The sequence below is a fragment of the Notechis scutatus genome, unplaced genomic scaffold (genome assembly GCF_049901735.1).
Source record: "Notechis scutatus isolate UNSWTSFEM ecotype Mainland unplaced genomic scaffold, rNotScu1.2 NSCUSCF61, whole genome shotgun sequence".
NCBI lineage: Eukaryota > Metazoa > Chordata > Lepidosauria > Squamata > Elapidae > Notechis > Notechis scutatus.
This window is the reverse complement of record NW_028263165.1, coordinates 59,517-83,660: the sequence shown is the minus strand read 5'-3', so window position 1 is coordinate 83,660 and position 24,144 is coordinate 59,517. Positions and strand designations below refer to the sequence as shown.

General features: G+C 46.3%; 3 protein-coding genes across 3 annotated transcripts in view; all 3 read right to left on the bottom strand.

The window, feature by feature from the left end:
- LOC113427974 (zinc-alpha-2-glycoprotein-like) overlaps nt 1-24,144 on the bottom strand; it is a 77,277-nt gene that overhangs the window by 52,668 nt on the left and 465 nt on the right. The gene's annotated exons all lie outside the window — the stretch shown is intronic.
- LOC148128465 (major histocompatibility complex class I-related protein 1-like) overlaps nt 2,355-24,144 on the bottom strand; it is a 56,419-nt gene continuing 34,629 nt past the window's right edge. The window contains exons 5-6 of the mRNA XM_087949046.1: nt 3,446-3,600; nt 2,355-2,648 (exon numbers count right to left, since the gene is read on the bottom strand). Of these exons, the coding sequence (XP_087805172.1) occupies nt 2,451-2,648; nt 3,446-3,600 (353 nt within the window). The 3' untranslated portion in view covers nt 2,355-2,450. The remainder of the gene's footprint in view (nt 2,649-3,445; nt 3,601-24,144) is intronic.
- On the bottom strand, nt 4,713-24,137 carry LOC113428443 (zinc-alpha-2-glycoprotein-like). Its single transcript, XM_087949045.1, has 7 exons — nt 24,071-24,137; nt 14,253-14,498; nt 13,324-13,584; nt 7,454-7,741; nt 6,242-6,313; nt 5,272-5,333; nt 4,713-4,865 (listed from the first exon to the last, which is right to left on the bottom strand). Exons 1-7 carry the CDS (start codon nt 24,135-24,137, stop codon nt 4,713-4,715), a joined length of 1,149 nt encoding a protein of 382 aa, XP_087805171.1.

The window sequence follows — 24,144 nt, the reverse complement described above, 5'->3', positions numbered from 1 at the left end:
TCTATCACAACTCAGAGTCAATTGTGAAAATTTTCTTGCAATACAGCTTTAAACAGTTTATGTAGTAGTTTGGTAGCGAATGCAACTTAGCTATAGCAATTGCACTTAGTCTTAAATACTTTTTCTCTAAGTGGTTTACAGAGTCAGCCTATGGCTCCCCACAATCTGAGTCCTCGTTTTACCAATCTCAGAAGGATGGAAGGCTGAGTCAACCGTGAGCCGTTCAGGATCAAACTGCTGGCAGTCGGCAGAATTAGCCTGCAATACTGCATTCTAACCACTGTGCCACCATGGCTCTTGAAATACAAACCAGCATGGTTGAATAAAGAATTCTCTGATAAAGACAAACAGGACAAGTATAAAAAACAGAAAGAGGGACATATAACTAAGGCAGAATACCAGCAGAAAGTCAGAATCTGCAAAGATGAACTCAGGAAAACTAAGTTTCAGAGTGAAGTAAGACTTGCAACAAATGTCAAAAATAATAACAACATGTAAAAAAATAAGAAAACAGGAAAATCAAGCCACTGACTTGCAAACACCTAGAAACAAGCAAATGTAACACCAGAAGTAAACAAGGATTTGTCAAAAAGAAATCATGCCAAACAAATCTTATTTTGTTCTTTGACAAAGTGACTAAATTAGTGGACCAGTGAAATGCTATGGAAATAGTATACTTAGATTTCAGTAAAGCATTTGACAAAGGAGACTGCAATCTAATTCTTAGTAAATAAGAAAAAATGTGGGATAGATAGCATCAACACCAGATGAATTTGTAACTGGCTTACAAACTCTGCTCAACGTGTCATCCTTAATGGTTCTACATCTTCATGGAGGGTAGTAAGTAGTGGGGTACCCCAAGATTCTGTCTTAGGCCCAGTGCTGTTCAATGGCTTCCTAATGATTTAGATAAGGAGATAAAAGAGGAACTTATCAAATTTGCAGATGACACTAAGCTGACAGGAACAGCCAACACTCCGGAAGATAGGCTCAAGAACCTGAAGGATCTCAACAGACTTGAACGCGGAGCCCTATCTGACAAAATGAAATTCTGTGGTGAGAAAATAAGGCCCCACACTTAGGCAAGAAAAACCAAATGCCCAAGTATAGAACGGGTGGAACCTGGCTCAATAGTAATAACTGTGAGAGGGATCTCGGTCTCCTAGTGGACAACCACTTAAATAGAAGCCAGCAGTGTGCAGCAGCTGCCAAAAAGCCAACCCAGTTTTAGGCTGCATAAACAGAGGGATAGAATCAAGATCATGTGAAGCGTTAATACCACTTTATAAGGCCTTGGTAAGGCCACACTTGGAATACGGCATCCAGTTTTGGTTGCCATGATGTAGATGTTGAGACTCTAGAAAGTGTGCAGAGAAGAGTCACAAAGATGCTTAGGGGACTGGAAGCTAAAACATAAAGAATGGTTGCTGGAATTGGGTATCTCTAGTTTAATGAAAAGAAGGAGAAGGGGGTGACAAGATAGCAATATTCCAGTATTTGAGGGGCTGCCACAAAGAGGGGGTCAATCTATTCTCCAAAGCACCTGAGGGCAGGACAAAAAGCAACGGATGGAAACTAATCAAGGAGAGAAGCAACCGAGAACTAAAGAGAAATTTCTTGACAGTGAGAACAATTAATCAGTGGAACAACTTGCCTCCAGAAGTTGTGAATGCTCCCTCAGTGGAGGTTTTAAGAAAAGTTTGGGCTGCTCTTTGTATGAAATGGTATAGGGTCTTTGTGGTGGGTCGATGGGGGGTTTGGAGTGGAAGACCTCCAGGGTCCCTTCCAACCCTATTATTATTCTATGGCCTATGAAACACCAGACCTGTGAAGGCAAACCTATGGCACGCCTGCCACAGGTGGCACGCAGAGCCATTTTGTGCCAGCACACAAGCCGAAGGCAAACTTACCTCACTGCGCATGTACGTGCCCCACAGCTGATTTTTGGCCTGTTTGAGGCCTTTCTTGGCCTCCCAAAGGCTGGAGGAAGGCTTCTGCAGGCTTCTACAAGCTTTGTAGGCCAAAATCTAGCCCCGTTTCATCACTTCTGTTTTTTTCAGGAAAAACAGGAAATGACGAAACAGGGCTAGATGTCCACACAATCAAAGGAGGGGGGAAAAAAACTCCAGAGACGTTCCTGAGACAGGAAGTCTAGTTCTGCCAAGAATGTAAAAAGAGTTAACGGAGAGGCAATTTCTGTAAGCAACACCAGAATGTTTCCTTCCTGCCTTCCTTACAGGATTAGGCCAGTAATTTCTTCTAGCAACCGGTTCTCCGAACTGCTTAGAATGTTAACAACCAGTTCTACCGAAGAGGTGCAAACTGGTAAAATCCCACCCCTGGGCCTGGTGTTGATGTTAGGGCCTCCCTGGTGGTGGCAGCCAGGACCCCTGAGGCTGCTTGAAGTTATTAGCCCTCTTCCTCTAGGAATTTTGACTTGCTATGCCTATTCATGCGCTGAAACTTTTAATCTTTCCTCCAATTTTGGCCACTCTTGCTCCATCTATTCTCACTGTTGCTCCCGCTTTGTCCAGGGACTCCAATGAGGATCTTCTGCGTGGAGGCTGCTTCCCTTCTCGCCTGTGCAAGGTTGACACAGAGTCCCCCACAGCTCTCTGGGGATTCCACCATCCATAGGATGTCCTGTCCTGCAAAGAGAGAAAATGAAGACATCAAAAGTATACTTCATACTAGCAATGTTTCCCCACCCCCTTCTCCACTTAGAATCATAGAATCCTAGGGCTGGAAGGGACCTTGGAGGTTTTCTAGTCCAGCCCCGTGCTCAAGGCAAGAGTCCTTATGAGCTCCGTTATTCCAACTACAACCCTGGCAGCCAAAAAGGCTTGAAAGAAACAGCTCCTGGTATATGTGGGTGTGTGCTGGTCCTCACTTCTCCCTCAAACTTCCTCCCCTTCCTTCCTTCCTTCCTTCCTTCCTCTCCTTTTCCTTCTCCTCCCTCTTCCTCCCTCTCCCTCTCCCTCTGTCTCATCTGTATGGTGCCCATCTCATGCAGTTTATCCCTGCAGCTCATCATCTCCAGGGAACGTTTTCCTGGACAGCCCCCTTCCCCCCTTTGTTTTTCCATCCTCCCATTCCTTCTCTCCCTCCCTTCCAGTCCTTCGTGGACAGAAACCCCACATTTCCCCAGGGTAACCCCAGTTCCAGCTTCTGTTCCTGGCTCCTTCATTCATTCTCCTTCCTCAGAGCTGATGGGTGCGAGAGGCTGAGCTGGGCTGGATCTTCCCTGCAGAGCAGCCAATCACAAGGTCTCCAGCGGGAGGGGCTGAGGACCCCCAAGCAGCTCATAATCCCTTCATGGTTGCCTCGGAAAGACTTTGGGGATGAATGTTCCCCCACCCAACACTTCAATGGTCCTGGCTCTTGGGTATTTCCCCTAGCCCAGAGTTTTGCATCTTACATAGACTTCAGCAACAGTCAGACTCACATCTAAAGTTATTTTGGATTGGGGTGACGATTGTAATAGCCTCTCATTTTCTTCTCTGCCAGAAGTAGGGGAAGAAGAATGTACTTCTAATAGAGAATTGTCAGGCGAAGATTTTGTTTTCTGACAGACAGTTGTCATACGTCTCCAGCACCAGCCTGTTAGATGGGAAAAAGAGAAGACAGTTGGCTAATTTTGGGGGCAGCAGCTCCTGCCTGAGATGGAGATCTTGGACTCATGCGGAAGACCTCTAGAAGACTTCTAAGTCTGGATTATAACCCAGCACCTTGAGAGAGTTGCATTAGTGCTGCCATCTGTTTGTTAGGGACAAAAGACAAAACTGTTGGCTGTCAAAAGTTGCTGGCCACAGGGAAATGAAACGAAACACTCCTGGGCGTTATTGAGAACTGATCAAGTTGAAACCATTTGTTGAGAGTTTTGTAGCAATAATTCAGCGCCAGAAAAATAAACACAGATGGCTGATGCTTCATTCAAGATCTTTATAAACATAAGTAGATTTTACAAACCAGTTGTAGATTTCTCCAACATGGAGCAAACTCAAACAGAAACACGTTGCAAGTTCAGAGCAAAGCTCCAGCCTTCAGCAAGCAAGCAAGTTAGTTTCATCAGCAATAGACAGACTCAGAGCTCAAAATAGCTGCAGAGTTGCAGAGCTTAACATAGAGCCACACCTAGGCTACTTTTAGTTTCAGTTTCCAGCCTAGGCTACTAGTTTTGGTTTCCAAAACAGTCCTCATTGGCTGATTTAGTTGCTATGCCTATTCATTGGCTGACCCTATTACCATGCTCTATTCCAGTTCATGAATATACTCTGACACCATTCTTGCTCCTATTTGAGCTTTCATGGGAAATCACAGTCCGCCACCACTAAAACCATTGAGAGCTGGCTCAATCATTTTGGGCTGCTCCCAATAAAGCCTTCTATTAAATCACCACCAATTACTCTTAAGCAAGGATGCCAAAACTCTGGGAATCCTGTTATTTGGTACAAGACAGTTGGTCTTCTCCATAGATTCCACCACACTTGGTAATTCCTTAACCTTTCTCTCGCCACATTTGTTTTGATTTTACCCCAAAGCCTCTTTTGCAACCTGGCCAGCTCCAATAACCAGCCATCTTGCCTGATCTTGAAAAGCTAAGCTGGCTCTGATTGACTTAGCACTGGCACCCGAGACCGACAAGCGAGCAACATGAGTTGCAAACAAGTCAAAGGGCCGATCCTGGAAGAAGGAAATGGCAAAGCATTTCTTCACTGTTGCTGAGAGAATTGCTTGGATGTGTTGAGCTGCATTTGGTTGCGCTCAACTGAGGAGAAAACTTTCCACATCATTACTTTTGCTGTGATTAGGAGCAGAGCAAGCAGCAGCTCCTTACACTCCTGGATCTTCTCCCCTGCTGTTGTCTGTCCCCAGGTGTGACTGCAAGCAGGGGCAAAAGATATAGGCCCCTCCCTCCATGGCCCCCAGGTATCACCAGAGCTTCCCTGAAGGTCTTTCTTGCCAGGTGAGATAACGCATGGTGGGACTATGGATTGTCTGGGGCTTCTGAGGTTGTTTTTATGACTTTTCTTTGATTCTTGAACCCTAATATTTGCTCCTCCGAAGTAAGTCTATTAAGGCCAAAGAGACTTCTTCCCTGACAAAAGGAAGGTGGAACATTCGGACATTGACAGGAAGTGGGAAAATGTCTGCATAGTTTCTTCTTCCTTTCTGACCCATGTTCAGGGGTGAGATCCTACCGGCATAACAACAGGTTTGGGGAGCGTGTGCATGCATGCGAAACATGCACTGCATGCACATGCGTGGTACCAGCTCCAGCAAACATTTACCTTCTCCAGCAGTGTGGCACTCAGCAGTGCCGTGCAAAGCAGCTGAGGAAGTAAAAAGATAGGATAAAGAACAGCCTAGAGCCCGTGCAGGCAGGTGGCCCAAACAGACGACCAGACTGTCGTGGCAGCAAACCGGTTCGGTATCAGCTGCTCTTTGGAGCTACCGGTTCTATAAAACCGGGCTGAACCGCTAGCATCCCACCCCTTCCTGTTGTGGCTCTGAGGTTTGAGCCTGCTTTATTAGAGGACGAAGACTCGGACAATGGGGAAGAGGAGGTTTTGGAAATGCCTTCCTCCCCAGGACCTTCCTCTTCGGCAATGCCTTCCTCCCTGATTGTGCCTCAGGTGTCGGCAGATAACCAGGAGGGAAGACCTGAGGCTAATCAGGAAAAGGAGGAGGGCGTATCAGAGTCTCAGACTGAGAATCAAGCACAGGAATGCTGGCTTGATGCGAGGCAGCATTGCAGGCAAAAATGCGAGCTGCAACGCAGAAAGAAGGGACAAATCAGAGACTGAGCTGAGGGACTGACACGCCCCACAGGGAATAAAAGTGGGTGTGCTCGCTCTGGAAACTTGTTCGGGACAACATGTGACTTATTCAGAGGAGCTCCAGATTATCCTGTGTGGTGATAGCTTGTGTGATTTATATTCCTGCTTTCTTGTCGGACTTGGCAGACAGCGTGTGAAAGACTGCCAAGAACTTTATCGGCTCAAGGAGTTAACTCTATAATTTGCTTGCTTGTTTGTATTCAGTTGGAAATTTGGACTTCTCACCTCTTTTGTACAGGTGAGACATAACACCTGCCCATGTTCAAAATGCTGTTTATGGGGGATGGTCTTGTGGGGGTCCTGGCTGAAACTCTCAAAGAGTCTTTCTCCCATCCACACCAGCTCAGTCAGCACAAAAAGACACAGGGGTGGAGGTCATTGGGTGTGTTTGTTTCACTTACATATCAGGAAGAGAATCCCAAGTGCCAACACTACGGTTACTACAATTCCCACAGGAATCTGCCACCCTGTAGCTGAAAAAGGAGAAAAAACATGGTTCTGATTAGATAAATGTTGAATTCTCTGAAGTGGAGATGCTGAGCAATGGAAGTCTTTCCCAACCTGCACTGGCCTCCAGGAAGTGCCCCCATTTGAAGAAAGCCCCTCCCCCCCAAGACCATTTCCTCTGCAGCTTTGGAGGGGAGGGCCTTCCTTTAGGTGGGGGCACTGCCTAAAGCCCACCGAGAGCAGCTGGAATGATCTTGGGGGACAGAGGGAAGAACCACGCTGAAAGGAGCAGCCAGACAAGGGAGGAAGAGGCTAAAGCCTGGGTCAAGAAATAAGTAAATAAACTAAGTAAATATGTCCAGCTTCTCTTAGTTCACCTGAAGGTAGATAGTGGGAAAGTGAGGCATGTTCAGATGGCAAGATTTTGTCACTATCGCTTTATAATAAGGATTATGCTGGTGTAAATAATAAGGGTTTCTTACTCTGGTCTACCCTGTTGGGTTGAGAAAGGGCCAGCCTCCCCTGCTGAAAAGGACATTGAATGACATGGGAAGACTTGGCCCATCAGATAATTCCCCCAGAAAGGAAAACATTGTTTCCACTCCATAGCATTTCTGTCATGTCTACTACTTTCATTTACAGTGGTCCTTGACTTTATGACCATGATTGGAACCAGAATCACTGTGCAAAGCAGTCATTAATTGAGACAACCCCATGACTGCATTACTCAATGACAACTTTTCCAATTGCAACCACGAAGCAATTAGACAGGTCATTAAGGGGTTCCCCAACTTTTCTGGGTTGGCAGCCTGGGGAGGGAGGAAAGAGGGATGCTTTTGTGGGAGGAGCAGGCACAAGTGGGCATGCAGGCATGCCTGTAACACTCACGGCGATGCTCACATGAGTGGGGCCACCAGCAACCACAGCGAGGCTCGCACAAGACACACACGCACCGGCTGGCCACTCATGCGGCCCAGTGGCAATTAGGCCATGGCTCAGTAGTTGGCTGCAGCCCACAACTTGGGGACCCCTGAAGTCAAATGTGTAGGTACCTTGGGGTTCGGAAAGCTCTGGAGGATTCAGCCTATTCCCAGGCTCGGGAGGCCTTGGCCAGCTACAGATCCCACTGGCATACTTCTATGTGCAATAACCATTCAACCTCTCACCTCTTTCCTCCTTGAAAGCCAAGTCCAGGGGCTCCTGCAAGCCCTCGTGCTCCAGGTGACACCGAAAACGGTCCCTCTCCTTGGGGTTGATCTTAATGCTGAGCCAGAGATAATAGGTCCCATCTGAGTTGGGGGCTACGTTCCTATGGAGGGTCTCGTCCTGGCAGGCCTCTCCATCCCTGGTCCAGGTGGCCTGGATCTCCTTGGGGTAGAAGCCAACGGCCTGGCAGATGAAGACCTCCAGGCTGTCATTCACCTCCTTGTGGATCACCTTCCCCACTGGGGGCTCTGCAGAAACAGCAACACCAGAGGAGTTCCTCGGATTTTCTGGTCAGGGAATTGAATAACAGTGAAGAGCTTATCTGGTCGTCCTCTCCCACTGCTCCTTCTCTTCTCCTGAGCCTGTGGGACTCCTGAAAGATGGGGCACCGAAGCTCTTTACATTTATTTTTGAAATGAATGCAAGGACCTTTTGGGTTAAGTTCTCACTCTAACAAAAAAAATAATCGTAATGCTTGGGGATTGATTCAGTTTTGCCCTCCTCCCCCAATTAAATTTGTTCACATCACCTCAAATGGAAACCAGGACAGATTCATCTCTGGGTGAATGTGGGAGTGTTGTATATAGACATTTGCATACTCGTAATACCACATTCTGATTGGACGACCACTGCCGCCTAGCGATTGGCGGTTTAACAACTGTTGCGATTGGTCCGCCAACAGCGGGAAGTTTAAAATGATGCCATTGGCCGCGAGCCACGAGCAGCCGCTATAAAAGAGGCTGCCGCGGCTCGAGTTTAGTTGAAGTTACTGACGCTTAATAAAGAGCTGAATTCAACTCCAGTCTTGAGTCCATCTTTGTTCCACAACAGAACACTGGCGATGAAGGTGGGATTGAGAGGAAAAAGACTGTAAGCACATGGCAACGAGAACCGAGCAATCGACGAGATGTCTGGAAATAACTCGCCACCCGCACCGTTCAACCCAGCCGAAGAAGACTGGGAGTCATATATCGACAGGTTCCTTATGTTCTTAGAGAGTAACGAACTGCAAGGAATCACTGACCAGAGGAAGAGAGCCGTATTCCTGACGCATTGCGGCTCTACCATCTTCAAGATGGCCAAGGCATTGGCCAAACCTCATGATGTCAAGCAGATGGCATGGCCAGATTTGAACCGGATACTGAGAGCCCATTATGTGCCGGTTGTCTCCAACCTCATCCGAAGACACGGATTTTATAAACGAGATCAACGAGAAGGCGAAAGTATTGGGGATTTCGTAGCAGCACTGAGGGACATTGGAGGAGCATGCGAGTTTCTCAACATGAACGAAGCCATGAGAGACCATGTGGTACTAGGATTGAGAGACACTACTTTACAAAGCAAATTACTGAACCGACCCAACATCACCATGAACGAAGCTATCGCTGAAGCCACCACAGCCGAAGCAGCAAAGAAATCAGCGGCTACGATGCGACAAATGAACACGACCAACCGAGAAACACAGAACAGCCCAAACCAAAGCTGGGAAAAGAAAGCAGAAGGTACCCAGAAACACACTACTGCGACCACCCACCATGAAGACGTCGTTTCCTCATCCGACACTGAAGACGAAGACGAGGAAATACATAGGCTTCAGTCAGAACGAAACCGGTGAGAAAAGAGAGGAAGGAAGCCCAAATTTCAGTGTGCCAGATGCGGAAGAGACCACCCGCGTTCAGAGTGCCGTTTCTTGGATGCCATCTGCAGACACTGCGAAAAACGGGGGCACATTGCAAGGGTCTGCCGAAACAAAAAGAGCTATAGTCCAAAAAGACAAGGCAGCACCCCCCCCCCAGAGCTAGAGAAAGACAGACCGGGAGTCGCTGGAGCCGAGAAAACAGAAGCAAGCGAATCAACGAAAAAGAAGGAACACACCAAACCTTCATCATTGGAAACGCCAGAACAACCGATGCAAAAAAGGTTTACATAAATGTTAAAATAGAAGGGCAACCATGCGAGATGGAGGTGGATTTCGGCTCATATCTGTCAATGGTATCATGGAACACAATAAAAAACCTGATACCCGACATCCAAAGAAAAGAACTCGAAGAGCAAAGCCTGACGTTAAAAGATTACCAAGGGAACAAGATTCCGGTAGTTGGATTGGGACATTTCAAAATAAATTTCAAAAGACATACTGAGGTCCTTCCATTGACAATCATTGACCGAGATCGCCCCAGCCTGCTTGGGTTAGAATGGTTCGCACCCTTAGGAATCGAGGTGACAGGAATCAACAGCGTCTCTGAGACGGACTGGGAAGAAAGCCTGATGAAGGAGTTCCAGGACGTATTCGACGGGACGCTAGGCAAGTACCGTGAGACCCCTATATCATTTAGTCTGCACCCCAACATAGCCCCCATCCGGTTAAAAGCCAGACGCGTCCCCTTTGCCTTAAAGCCAAAAATTGATGAGCAACTGAACAGACTCATCCCACAAGGAGTACTAGAGCCGATCAACAATGCAAGATGGGAAACCCCGATTGTGACCCCCGTGAAACCAGATGGGTCCGTGCACATCTGTGGTGACTATAAGGCCACCCTAAACCACGCATTACAGCAGAGCGCATACCCCGTTCCAGTAGTTCAGCACCTTTTGCACTTGGGGGGAGGAAAAGTTTTTGCAAAGCTCGATCTCACGCAAGCATATCAACAATTGTCGGTTGATCCCAAGACGGCAGAGGCACAGACTACTGTAACGCACAGGGGGGCATTCAAATGCAACAGGCTACAATTTGGTGTCAGCATGGGCCCAGGTGTTTTCCAAAGCCTGATGGCGCGCCTCCTACAAGGACTAAAAGGGGTGGTCCTTTATTTTGATGATGTATTGGTATCTGCCGGAAATAAAAAGCAACTAAAAGACCGGCTAAGAGAAGTCTTGCAAAGATTTAGAGAAGCCGGACTCAAAGTGAAAAAAGAAAAATGCCAACTTGTTACAAATCAGGTCAAGTTCCTGGGATACCTTATTGATGAAGCAGGAATCCACCCCACCGGAAAAAAAAATAAGAGCCACAAAAGAAGCATCCAGAACCAAAAATAAAACAGACTTACAGGCATTTTTGGGACTCATTAATTTTTGACAATGTCTTTTTGCCGCAAAAGGCAACAATAGTGGAACCACTGCACAGACTACTCGATAAAAAGGCCACCTGGGCCTTGGGCCAATGAGAAGAAGCTGCATTCCAGGGAATTAAAGACCTAATAACATCTGAATCTGTATTAATCCAATACAGCGACACGTTGCCACTGACTGTCACCTGCGACGCATCACTATTCGGTGTGGGCGCCATACTCAACCACACACTACCTGATGGCAGAGAGGCACTGATCGCCTTTTACTCTAAAACGCTGTCAAAAGCCAAAAGAAACTACAGCTAACTGGATAGAGAAGTCTTAGCCGCCATAGCGAGGGTCAAACGGTTTCAAGAATACTTTTATGGTAGGACATTTTCCTTAATTACTGACCACAAGCCACAGCTGGGAATTCTGGTGGGAAACAGAGCCACCCCCAACATCCTATCACCAAGGATGACACGGTGGTCAGAATTCCTTGCAGCCTACAACTATAAACTCGTCCACCAACCAGGAAAAGCAATACCCCATGCCGACGCACTGAGCCGCTCACCTCTACCAGATCGGGACGACGACCCAGCTCCTACCACATCCACACTCCAAATTGAAACATTACCAAATCTGCATATCACCACATCAGACATCGCAAAGGAAACCGCAAAAGACGCATTGATGGCTCAGATCCTGAATTGGGTAGGGAGGGGCTGGCCGGAAAACGACAAGAACGAAACTTTTAAACCTTTCAGAACCCGGCAAACTGCGCTGTCAGTTGAGAAAGGATGTATACTGTGGGGGGATAGTGTTGTTGTTCCAAAAAACTACAGGAAGAAGTGCTGGGCATGTTGCATGAAGGACACCCGGGTATGGTAAAGGTGAAGTCCCTGGCCAGAAGCTATGTCTGGTGGCCAGGGATGGACAGAAACATTGAAACATGGGTGACAACATGCAATAAATGCCAGAAGTCCAGACCTACTCCCCCACTAGCACCGGTCCTCAACTGGGAGACACCCAGAGGCCCCTGGTCGAGGATCCACATAGATTTCGCCGGACCCACAAAAGGATCTACATTTTTAATCATTGTCGATGCCTACTCAAACTGGTTGGAGGTCAGCGTCATGAATTCCACGACGACTGAAGCCGTCACCAAACAACTAAGAAAACTTTTCGCCACGCATGGGTTGCCAGATATGCTAGTTTCGGACAATGGCCCCCAGTTCACAGCCTTAGCTTTTGAACAATTCCTCACAGAACAGGACATACGACATGCCCTGACAGCGCCAGCTCACCCGGCTTCAAATGGAAGGGCGGAACGCATGGTTAGATATACGAAAGAGGCATTGGAAAAAATTGACACAGGTGACATTCAAGACAAAATCAATACAATGCTCACAATCCAACATATAACGCCGAGCACATCAACGAACAAGAGTCCAGCTGAATTTTTAATGGGCAGAAAATTGCGGACATATTTGGATAGGTTGCACCCCACCTACAACCCTGAAAAGCCACCAGACTCCTCCAGTAAGTACCACAAATTTATTCCAGGCGACCTGGTATACGCAAAAACTCTTATTGGAGACCCATTGTGGCTGCCGGCCACAATAACGCAAATAACAGGGCCACGGTCATACCGGTTGGAAACGACGGACGGCAGAACCTGGAAGAAGTTGGTCGATGTGACCAACTACGGTCTCGAACTATCAAATGGATCACCGACACGCCCCGAAGCACAGAACATGCCCACACACAAAATCCAATAAATAATAACAAAACCAGAGGGAGGGGGAACCATCAAATATTAAAGAAAGGGAAGACCCTCCATTAACATGACAAAAAACAAATCAGCAACCCGTTCCAGAAAGCCCAACAAAAAATAAAAACTACTTACCAGAAGGCGAGTTCGGAAGAAAGGAGCTGGAAGACACCCAAGGAAGAAGCAGCCGAGCCAACTCAACCTTCCCGGGTAAGCCAGGAGGGAGCGGCAAAGCTGACTCAACCAGCCCAAAAAAACCAGGCGGGAGCGGCATGGCTGACTCACCCTTCCAGGAGGTTCCAGAGAGGACAGGAGAGACAGCGATCCTGTCCGAACCGACGAAAGTCAACACAGACTGAACTGCGCAGGTCAAGTAGGAACCATAAAAGCCCCGCCTGCTTACGTGACTACGTAACGTAGCATTGGACCGAACCAAGAGGGGAGGGGTGTTGTATATAGACATTTGCATACTCGTAATACTACATTCTGATTGGACAATCACTGCCACCTATTGATTGGCGGTTTAACAACTGTTGCGATTGGTCCGCCAATGGCAGGAAGTTTAAAACGATGCCATTGGCCGTGAGCCGTGAGCAGCCACTATAAAAGAGGCTGCCGCGGCTCGAGTTTAGTTGAAGTTACTGACGCTTAATAAAGAGCTGAATTCAACTCCAGTCTTGAGTCCGTCTTTGTTCCACAACAGAACAGGGAGGATAAAGGAATTAGTTTTTTCTGCTTTGCAAGATTTTCTCATGGAAATGGATCTCAGCCTTCATCCCAGGCTTAATTAGTTTTTTCTCTTTGGAAAACTTATCTCAGGGAGCATAGAAGAATCTCTCCCCCCGCTCCCATTGTCCTTCTAGAGTCTGGTGTGGGATACACCCAGGTTTTTATTTTTTCCCCAGGGGCATGAAGGGTGGCTTGGTTATGTTGGGCAGAAATGATATTGGGAGGCAGAGAGGAGGGAGCCTACAGAAATAAGTGCAATGGAGACCCCTTTGCCACTCACCTGTGGACTCCAGAGCCTTCTTCCTGTAGGACAGGTATTTCTTCAGCCATTCAATGCAGATCTTCTCCAAGTAGTCTTTACTTATCTGGGACCAATCTGGATCACCCACCCACTTCTCCTTGACCTTCTCGGCCTGGGGTTGAGCTGTCACCCAGGTCTCATTCTCAAAGCTGATGAAGTCGCTCCCATTGTAGCCATAGCGGAAAACCCCTCCTTTGTTCCTGTCGTCACAGCCCAAAATCACCTGCCAGATGTGAAGCCCTGAAAGAGACCCAGAGGGGGGTGGGTGCGAATGAAAAAGACCAAAATTCCCCGAGAGAGCATTATAGCCAGAGGTGGGTATTCAGCAGGTTCTGACCAATTCTGGAGAACCGATAGCGGAAATTTTGAGTAGTTCAGAGAACCGGCAAAGGCCACCTCTGACTGGCCCCACCAACCCCATCTATTCTGTGCCTCCCATTGAGTCCCAGCTGATCGGCTGGGTCTTCTTTTGTTGCCCTGCACAGGAGAACGGAGCTGGAAAGCAGGTCAGTGGGGTGGGGAGGGAATTGGGATTTTGCAATATCCTTTCCCTGCCAAACCCACCAAGCCACGCCCACAGAACCGGTAGTAAAAAAATTTGAATCCCACCACTGGTGAGAAGGATGTCCCTTTTCAGAGACCCTCCCCTCTACAAGGGTCACTAGTAGGAAGTTTCTCCCCCCTTCCCACTAGCGATTGGGAAACCCAATCTCTCCTCCTCTTTTTATCTCACAAGCAGGAAAGTCTTTGGTGATCAGAGTGCAATTAATCCTTTTGGGGCACGAGCAGAAGGCAAAGAATTTCCAGGGGAGGGAGAAAAATCTGGGGGCGCAGGGTGGGGTGGGGGTCATACCTTTGCAGGAAATATAGTCTAACCCAGGCATCAATGTGGCAGCGTCTTTGCTCACCTTCAGTCGGGTGGTTGAGTTCTGACAACTTCATCAGGTCAGGACTGATCACCAAGTCAAGGGCCAGATACGTCTTCTTCTCCGCCTCCTCCATCCAGGACACCAGAGGCTCCACTGTCCCAGTGAGGCTGTCATACTGAGTGATGGGCTGGTCATCCAAGTAGCCCCTAATGACGAACCGGGGCAGCCCCTGGCTGGGCTCTGGCACTTCCAGGTAGTAATAATGCAGAGAGTGTGAGGGAGAGCCTGGGAAGGAAGAAGAGCAGAATTAGGCGGTTGCATTACAGCTCCAGCCTCTCCAACATTTGATGGTCACACAGGAGTCCCACTCCCCACAACAAGTGGTCTTTTTTAGCTGTGCTTGAGAAGGTCCATGATTTAAAAGCAAGGAGGGAGCTCCCAGAAAGCCCTTGGCTGACGTTGGATACAGCTGGACAGACCCACATCTGGTTCAGGTGCCTCACAGCAATTCGGGACCTTTGGGGCCTGACCTCAATCGCACCCCCTCCCCTCCCCTCGCCCATCGCAGGGAGAGTCACCGAAATCTGAATGGTTTGAAGCTTAATTGTTAGAGTGGGAGACCTGACCGCCTCCCCAGAGAGGATTCCCCACCTCCGCCCTCTCCTCCCCAGGCAGCTCAAAGGCAGGTAGCCTGCCCTTTCCCAGCCAAAGGCGAGGCTGATTGAGCTCGAAGGGTTTCCACTTGCACGCTCCATTTTCTTTCAAACACACATAGGAATGGATCACAAATGAAGATGGGCAAGTTTTTACACAGGCTCAACGAAGCGCAAGGGACTGAGAAGAAAGAGGGAAACATCCAGCCTAGGACCTGTGCTCTCCCTCTCCTTCTGCTTCTTCTCCCTCCCTCTCTGCCCACAAGGAACTCATTGCAGCAGCCGTCCTGCACGAAGACTCCCAGCTCCACCCCCAGCAGCAAGAGGGACACTGGCCGTAGCAGCATCTTCTCCCAACTTTCCAGCCTTGACCTCTCCCAACTGAGCGAGTCCAGAAGTATTTCACGAGAACAGTACTACACTCCTCTGCTTGCAACAGAATACCCTACACCACCAGACTTGAGATTTGGGGCTTGGACAACATGGAACTACGCCGCCTACAGTTAGACTTAAGCGTAGTACACAAAATTATCTGCTACAATGTCCTACCAGTCAATGACTACTTCAGCTTCAATTGCAACAATACAAGAGCACCCAACAGATACAAACTCAATGTAAACTGGTCCAAACTCAATTGCAGAATGTATGACTTCAGCAACCTAGTGGTCAATCCCTGGAATGCATCACCTGACTCTGTTGTTACATCCTCTAACCCCTACTCCTTTAACCTCAAACTAACCACTATTGACCTCATTCCTAGGAGGTCTGTAAGGGGTGTGCATAAGTGCACAATCATGCCTACCATCCCTGTCCTATTGTCCCCATTTATTTGTGCCTATTTCCTGTATCCATACTCAAGTTTATTCTTATATCTATTATCTTGTAAGTTATTGACAAATCAAATCAAATCAGTAAACTGGAATTCACCTGGATTCTACTTCCATCCATCCCCGAGCTCATTTGAAGTTCTCAGTCCAGCTCCTTTACAATGCAACGTTTGCCCTGCCTAAGATGATCGCCTGCGAAGTTTAGCTGGCAAATGGCCTGGTTATGCCTGTTGCATGAACCACAGATGGAAAAAAAGGAGAGGGAGAGGGAGAGAGGGGGAAAGAGAGAGATCCTGTAGAAAGTTAGCACCCACCCCTCTCCTACGGTAGAAGAATGAAATATTCTAGGAAATATTAAAAAGGCAGAATATTATATTTCCCTGGATGAGAAAAGGTGAAACATGTTTTTAAGACAAAACAGCTTCCTGTACCTCCCTGCCCCCCCTTCATCTCCAGGGTGATGGGATTAAGAGATGGCCCTCAGGACATGATAGAGTTAGCCCTCTACCCAACTCACTACATGGCACCTGGGAAGATTACATCACCCAGCCAAGAGTCAACCAAGTTTGGGACTCAAGACCACTTACAAAGTTAACCCTGCATGGCCCCATGGGAGTCTGACAACCAATCAAGATACATTTCTTGCCACAGGAACAGGAAGCAAGTTCAAAGCCCAACAGAGGTTATAAATCTCACTCCCTCTTTCACTCATGTGCTTTTTTGCCCAGGACCTCAATGTGGTCCTGTGCACCATTAAAACCATCCTTCCAAGCAGTTGCCATGTTTCCATTGTCTTCCCACTTGGCACTGAACCCAGACGGACATTTCTTCCAAAAATTTGGCGACCCAGATGGGACTCCAAGCTAACCTGACCAATGGACCTGGCCTCCCTTGCCGGCAGAAGACCCACTGAGTCTGTGGGTGAGTTTTCCTGGACTTTGGCCATTTGGAGCAAAGGTTTCAAAGGGGTTTTGAGTGTTGAGCTCAAAGGCTGCTTGAAAAGAAGGTGAGTACCTCTAAATTTTCACTTTATAGCCCAGAAAAGCATGGGAAAGGTGTGTATCTACTGGTTTGGCCCAGTTCAGCCGAACCAGTAGCAAAAATTCCTACCAGTTCAGCCGAACGGTAATAAAAAAAAGCCTCCGACGATCAGCTGAGAGGGGAAAGAAGAGAAAAGCGCAGGATCGGCCCTCCCACCCACCACTGCGCTTTTCTGATCTTTATCCTCTCAGCTGATTGGCGCTGCAGGCCTCAGCTGGTGTGTGGAAAGCTGTATGGGCGCGTTAGGTGCATGCACATTAAATGCGTGCACGATCACCAAACTGGTAATGGAACAGGTAGGATCCCACTGCTGGTGTGTATGCCTGTGCGGGGTGTGTGTGTGGATCCTTCTCCCAATCACAGCTGGATCTTGCTTCCTCTGTGTGTTCTGCCAAGAGCGCCTGGAAAGTGTAGGACAAGGGGTCTTCCAACTTGGCAAGTTTAAGACTTGTGGACTTCAACGCCCAAAATTCATGAACTAACATGACTGGAGGAGGAATTCTGGGAGTTGAAGTCCACAAGTCTTAAAGCTGTCAAATTTGAAGAGCTCTGCAATAGGAGGTCAGGCCAGAGCACAGGACCTTTTTCTTTTCGTTTATTTTTGTAATAAGTTTTTATATTATTTAATTCCAATTTCAGTTGAACAGCTTGTTGTCTGGGTACAAATCATTTTAGGAAATAATAATCACAATATTGATGATACCATTCATTGCTTTAGTATCAATTATATTAATGTTAATAATAATAATCATGCTATTTGTTTAACCAAATTAAAATATCTTCCTTATATCACTAATCCTTTCATATATTTCCCTTTTTGTTGCTCCTGTTTTTGTCTGCTAGCCATTGATAAAATAAGCCCCAAGTCAAAAAATGTGACTGGTTGTTTTGGGAAAGTGGCAAACGTTTACTTTTTAGTTAGGTAAAAACCGTGGGAATATTCAGAGTTGGTTTTCACCAGCCTGTGCCAAGATGACATACTCAATAAAACCTATTCTTTGAGGAATCTACCTGCCTCAGATTTTTGTTTGCTACAGGTATGTTACTTGGAACCCTGACAAAAACTTTATTTTATGTGGAAGAACTTCAGGTTTTTAATAGAAAAATTTTGGGTTTTCTTTTTAATGTTAACAAGAATTTGTTGAGGACATGGGACTTGAATGACATTCCTGAGAAGAAGATTATTTTATCATGTAAGGATAAGCTGGAGGGAGTGATTAAATTCAATGAGTTAATCTGAGTTAGGATGGATCTTTACAAGCCTGACATATGTATTGAAAGGAAGTTTTAATATAGCATTGTGTTTATAAAATGGCTTTATAAATGTTTGTTTTCTGTCTTTTTACACTATATAATGTTTGAATAACACCCAAAGTTTGTAAGATATTGAAATCAAATTCAAAAATATGAATGGTTAATATTTTTAAAGAGAAGAAAAAGATCTTATTGCCTGAGTATAAATTGGAGGGAGAAATTTAAATTTAATGCGTTATTTGTGGTTAGTTTGGGGAAGGCTGTTGAGAAGGTGGCCACGCAGCAGCTCCAGAGGTTTCTGGACAAAACAGATTATCTTGACCCCTACCAGTCAGGATTCAGGCCTGGATTTGGGACAGAAATGGCATTGCTCGCATTATTGGATGATCTCTGGCGAGAGCGGGATGGGGGTAGTGCATCCATCCTTGCTCTACTTGACCTCTCGGCAGCTTTTGATACCATTGACCATGGGATTCTCCTGATGTGACTTCGGGGGATGGGAGTGGGAAGCCTTGTGCTGTCTTGGTTCACTTCCTTCCTCTGTGGCCACTCTCAGTCAGTGTTGATAGGAGGGGAGAGATCCAACCCTCGCCCACTGCTTTACAGGGTTCCAGAGGGCTCGGTACTCTCTCCGCTCCTGTTCAACATTTATATGAAGTCGCTGGGTGAGATAATCCATCACCATGGACTGAGGTATCACCAATATGCTGATGATACTCAGCTGTATGTCTCAGCCCGTGGTGAGTTAAGTGATGCTGTTTCCTCCCTCTCGCAGTGCCTGGAGGCTGTTAGGGGCTGGATGGGGAGCAACGGGTTGAAACTAAACCCTTGCAAGAGCGAGTGGCTCTGGGTTTGGGGTTCATTGGCTCAGGGAGAATTGCCACCTTTGGTCTTGGATGGGGTGGCACTACCCCAAACAGACCCTGTGCGTAATCTAGGGGTTTTCCTGGACTCACGACTCCTGTTCAAAGAGCAGGTGGTGGTCGTGGCCAGAAGGGCCTTTGCGCAACTGCAGGTTGTGCACCAGTTACGCCATTTCCTGGATCAGCGGTCCCTACTCACAGTCACTCATGCCCTGGTTGCTTCCCGACTTGATTATTGCAACGTGCTTTACATGGGGCTGCCCTTGAAGAGCATCCGGAAGCTCCAGTTGGTGCAAAAATGCAGCAGCCCGCATGATTTTATGCAGACCCGTGTGGGTGCTCAGTGTCACCTCTCCTGCAGGAGCTGCATTGGTTGCCAATTTGCTTCCAGGTGCAATTCAAGGTGCTGGTTGTCACCTTAAAAGCCCTTCATGGCTTGGGTCCCAGTTATCTGAGGAAACATCTCTTGCCGGTCACATCCACCTGACCCATTAGAGCGAGGAGGCAGGGAATGCTGCAGGTCCCACCCCTGAGGAAGATACACCTGGTGGAGTCCAGAAGAAGGGCCTTCTCTGTGGTGGCTCCGTCTCTCTGGAATATCATTCCCCAGAGATTAGAATGGCCCACACTCTAGCACTCTTCTGGAAGGCACTGAAGACCTGGTTCTGCCAGCGGGCCTGGGGAACCCAGAGTGGGACGAAGCCCATCAAATGGCTAGTGTGAACTGCTGTCATCGGGGCGGGGGATGGGAGTTGAAGGGTGATTTGTTTATTTTTTGTTTTGTTTTTTGTTTCCCCAAATTTTGTTCTATTGTACTTTACTAATTTATTTGATTCTTTTTGTTAGGTTTTTTTTTTTTTTCAAATATGGTTTTACATTGTGTAAGCCGCCTCGAGTCACCATGGGCAAATAGGCCGCAATATAAATTAAATAAATAAATAGTTGGAATTTTATTGGTGTGAGATATACATAATTGAAAGAAAGTTTTAATGGAGTTTTGTGTTTTTGGATTCTGGGTTAATAAAGTGGGTTTGAAATAGAAAGGATTTTCTTCTTTAAGTTTGAGTAATCCTTAAAATTTGTAAAGTATTATTGAAAGTGAATTTTACTGTATGTATATTAAGAGGAAGTTTAAAAAGAGTAAAGTTAAAAAAAGATGTGTTGGAACTTACTGGTTTTAGAAATGTTTTAAAGAAAAGTTTAATGTTTTAAAATTTAGAAAAAGTCTTTTCTTTGTCCTTTAGGGTTAAAAAATGTGAAAGAATATACTGAATATTATTAAACTAAATTGTGATGATGTATAAATTTTTATGACCAAACAGAAATATATATTATTTCTTTCTGTTTGGAAATTGCTTCTAGTCTGTATGCTTGTGATGGAGGGGGGAATGAATTTTTTTGTTGTTGATTAGACAAGTTTGCTGTTTTATAAAAATGGCTAGTATATACTAACTAGTGCACAAAAGTAAAAAGTTGAGATTGTAATGTTATTCTCTTCTATTGTGCCAAAGAGAGTTGGAAGTCAATGCCTTTTCTTTTTCCCTTCCCAACCCACATTTTCTCTTTTTCCCTTTTTCCTTCCCCCAGTTTCCCATTCCTTTCTATTTTTTCCTTTGTATCTTATGTTTTGATAAAAATGAATCATAAAATTTGAAAATCAAAGAAAACAACCAAGCTCAGAGAGCTTAGTACACAAAATTGTCTGCTACAACGTCCTACCTGTCAATGACTACTTCAGCTTCAACCACAATAACACACGGGCAAATAGATACAAACTCAAAGTAAACTGCTCCAAACTCGATTGCAGAAAATACAACTTCAGCAACAGAGTGGTCAACACCTGGAACTCACTACCTGACTCTGTTGTTACATCCTCCAACCCCCCCCCCAAAACTTTAGCCTTAAATTGTCTACTGTGGACCTCACTCCATTCCTAAGAGGTCTGTAAGGGGTGTGCATAAGCGCACCAGCATGCCTACCACCCCTGTCCTAATGTTCCCATTGATTCGTACCATTTATTATGTATATATACTCATACCTGTTTATACTTATATGTTTATATGTTGTGTTCATACTTATACTTGTTTTCCCTCTTTTTTGATTTTGATTTTGATTTTATAACAAACAAAACAAATAAAACCTTCTTTCAATTATACAGTGTGTCTGTTTGGTACATATGTTGTGTGCACAATATTTATAAACCTTTCCTCTTAAATATATTCATATTATATTCTAATCAACATTCTATATCGTATTGTATCATTATTATATTATCATTAAAATTTTAATTTTAATTCCAGGCTATTTTTAAAAGCAAATCTCCATTTCTGCTAAGCTATATTCATAGTATAGCTTGTTCAAAAATAGTCAGTTGTAATGTATCATTACCATTACAATACCCTTCAATTTCTTACTCTTCTATCTAGCCATTCATAAAATAAATCCCAGATCTTATAATACTCCTTTTCTTCTTGCTTTCTAATGTTAATCTACCCATTTCTGCACATTCCATTATTTTCTTAATCATTTCTTCCTCCATCGGAATTTTCTCATTTTTTCCAATTCCAGCTGCTGTTATTACATTGATAATCAAATACATTATCTTTATTATAACCTTCAGGCAAAATCCCCCATAAAAATATCTCTAGTTTTAAATCTATTTAAATCTGTTGTTTTATCATTTGTTCCAACCATGTGTATATTTTAGTCCAGTATCTTTTAGCTTCTGCACATGTCCACCACATATGGTAATATGATCCAGGTATCTGATGACATTTCCAACATTTTGCCGATTTATCCTTAAACATCTATACTGGTTTTCTCATACATGCTTGACAAACAAAAATAAATAAATAAATAGAACACCAAGGACTTCTCATTTCAACCCTGACGTAGAAATATTCTCCTTTAGAGGAGGGACTAGATACCCCTTGGTAACTTTCAGTTCTACCGCAGGCAGTCTAAAACCATGCAAAAAGTCTACAAAGAGAGAAAAGTGTGTATTTATTTGAGATAGGGGGGGTGCATAAGTGCACCATCCTGCCTACCGTCCCTGCCCTATTGATCCTTTTTATTTCTCTTATATGTATCCATTTCATGTATTCATAACGATGTTTATACTTATACCTATTATCTTGTAAGCGATTGAAAAATCAAATAAATAAAATAAATAAATAAATAAATAGATTGATAGGATGCCCGCCCTCCCCAACCGGGCAAAGCCTCTGGAACTCACTGCCACAGGAAAAAACCAAGCTGCCCCCATCAGGTCTCCTTAGCTCCGCCCACTCACCTGCGCATCCTTCCCGCAGCAACAGGACGGCCGCCGCGGCCAGAAGCCCCAAGATCGCCCTCGGGAGCCCCATCCGGATTTGGACGCCGAAGGGTGGAGCCAGCCCCGATCAGCTGGGCGGCGGCGGAGAAAGTCGGTGAAGGGTGCCGGAGGGACTTGAGCGCTGGAAAGGGAAGCTGCTGAGGTCGTCATCCGCGGGGTCCCAGCGCCGAAGCTCCCTTTGGGGGAGAAGGAAAGGAGAACCCCCACTTAGAGAGCCAGGAAAGGGAAGGAGCCGGAGCCCAAGGAGGTTTCGGGGAGGAAAAAAACTGCCCAGCCCCGAGCGCGCATACTGTAATAAGATCCTTATTACAGGGAGTTGAAGTCCACAAGTCTTAAAGTTTGGAGACCTCTGAAACTAAGGGGTTGGGCCAGGAGTTGTGGGAACGGCCTTTGTGGAGGAGCGGGTTAGCTCAGGGGTTGGACTAGATGACGTACAAGGTCCCTTCCCACTCTGTTAATCTGCTAATCGGGCACCTCTGGTTTACCCAAGAGCAGAGAGCTCTCCAAACTTGGCAACTTTAAGCCTGTGTGCATGTGCACCATCCTGCCTCCCGTCCCTATCCTATTGTCCCCATTTGTTCGTACCCATTTCCTGTATTCTTACTCATGTTAATACTTACACCTATTGTCTTGTAAGCGATTGACAAATCAAATCAATCAATAAAATAAATAAAATAAATTCTGGGAGTTGAAGTCCAACTCAAGTTGCCAAGTTTGGGGACCCCTGCCTGCCCCCTTGGGTTGGGGGAGTGGGGAGGCTACAATCCCCATCTTCCCCTGCGGCCTGGGGAGGATGGGAGTTGCCTCGAACTCTCGAGGAAGACGCTAAATTGCCCGGGCAAGCAAGAGCGGTCTGGAATCGGGCGTTTTGTTTTGTTCTTTTTTAATGCAGGTAATTTAAAAAATAAAGCCCTTTCCTTTCTTACCTGCCGGATCTCCCCGCTTCTGTTCTGCCCCCCTTTGCTGGCTTCCGACGTTGCTAGTCCAACAGTTAACTTCGGCAGGAAATGAATCGAGGCGGTACTCAAAAACGGAACCAAATCTGGCGCTTTGAATGATCCCTTGATTCTCAGCGTTAAGCGCTAGCCTTAAGGGCCCTTTCGGGGAGTCTTGCGGGGCGGGGTGGGGAGGCTGTCCCGGGCTGCCTCCCCCTGTCCGAAAAGCCGATCCTTCGCACGAACACGGCTTCCTTTCCTCGCGCTTCCCCCAACTTCACTTAAAAGGAGTTGAGGCGCCTTTTCCGTTTGTGCTTCTGAGCCAGGAGTGAAAGTGAAAGGAGACTGTCCAGCGCTCTGCCCTCCCCTCCTCCTCTCCCCTCCCACAGCTTCCAGAGTTGCGAAATGTGTGCATTCCCAGTGTGTGCATTCGCAGCTTGTCTTCTGGGCAACAACAGGCCTGTGAGGTCAAACGGGATCAGCGGCAGCCAAAAAAGGCCAATGCAATCCTAAATTGCCTTAACAACCGAGATCAAGGGAGGTAGTAATACCACTCAATAAAGCCTTAGTAAGACCACCCCTAGAGTACTGCATCCAGTTTTGGTCACCACACTATAAAAAAGATGTTGAGGCTCTAGAAAAAGTGCAGAGAAGAGCAATCAGGATGATTAGAGGACTGGACACTAAAACATATGAAGTATATACAGTGCACCTTATCCATCCGTGGAATATTATATACACTTTTACTCTCTGTAAATGGGAACCGATTACAAATCAGATACCCACGTTTTTAAACCAGATTCGGTGAAACGGAGGAAAAGGAAGAGTTTTCCTTGTGCGAATGGAGTTTGGCATTGAGGGGGGAATGGGGGAGAGAGAGACCCGACCCAGGACAAGCGATCCCCCCCCCACGTCTGTTGCCCCCACCACCACCACCGCCGCCAACTCACCGCAAAGAGCTCCAGGCCCGAAGGAGCCCAGTGCTACTCCCAAGAGCAAAAGGAGCGCCCGGTGCATCCGCCCT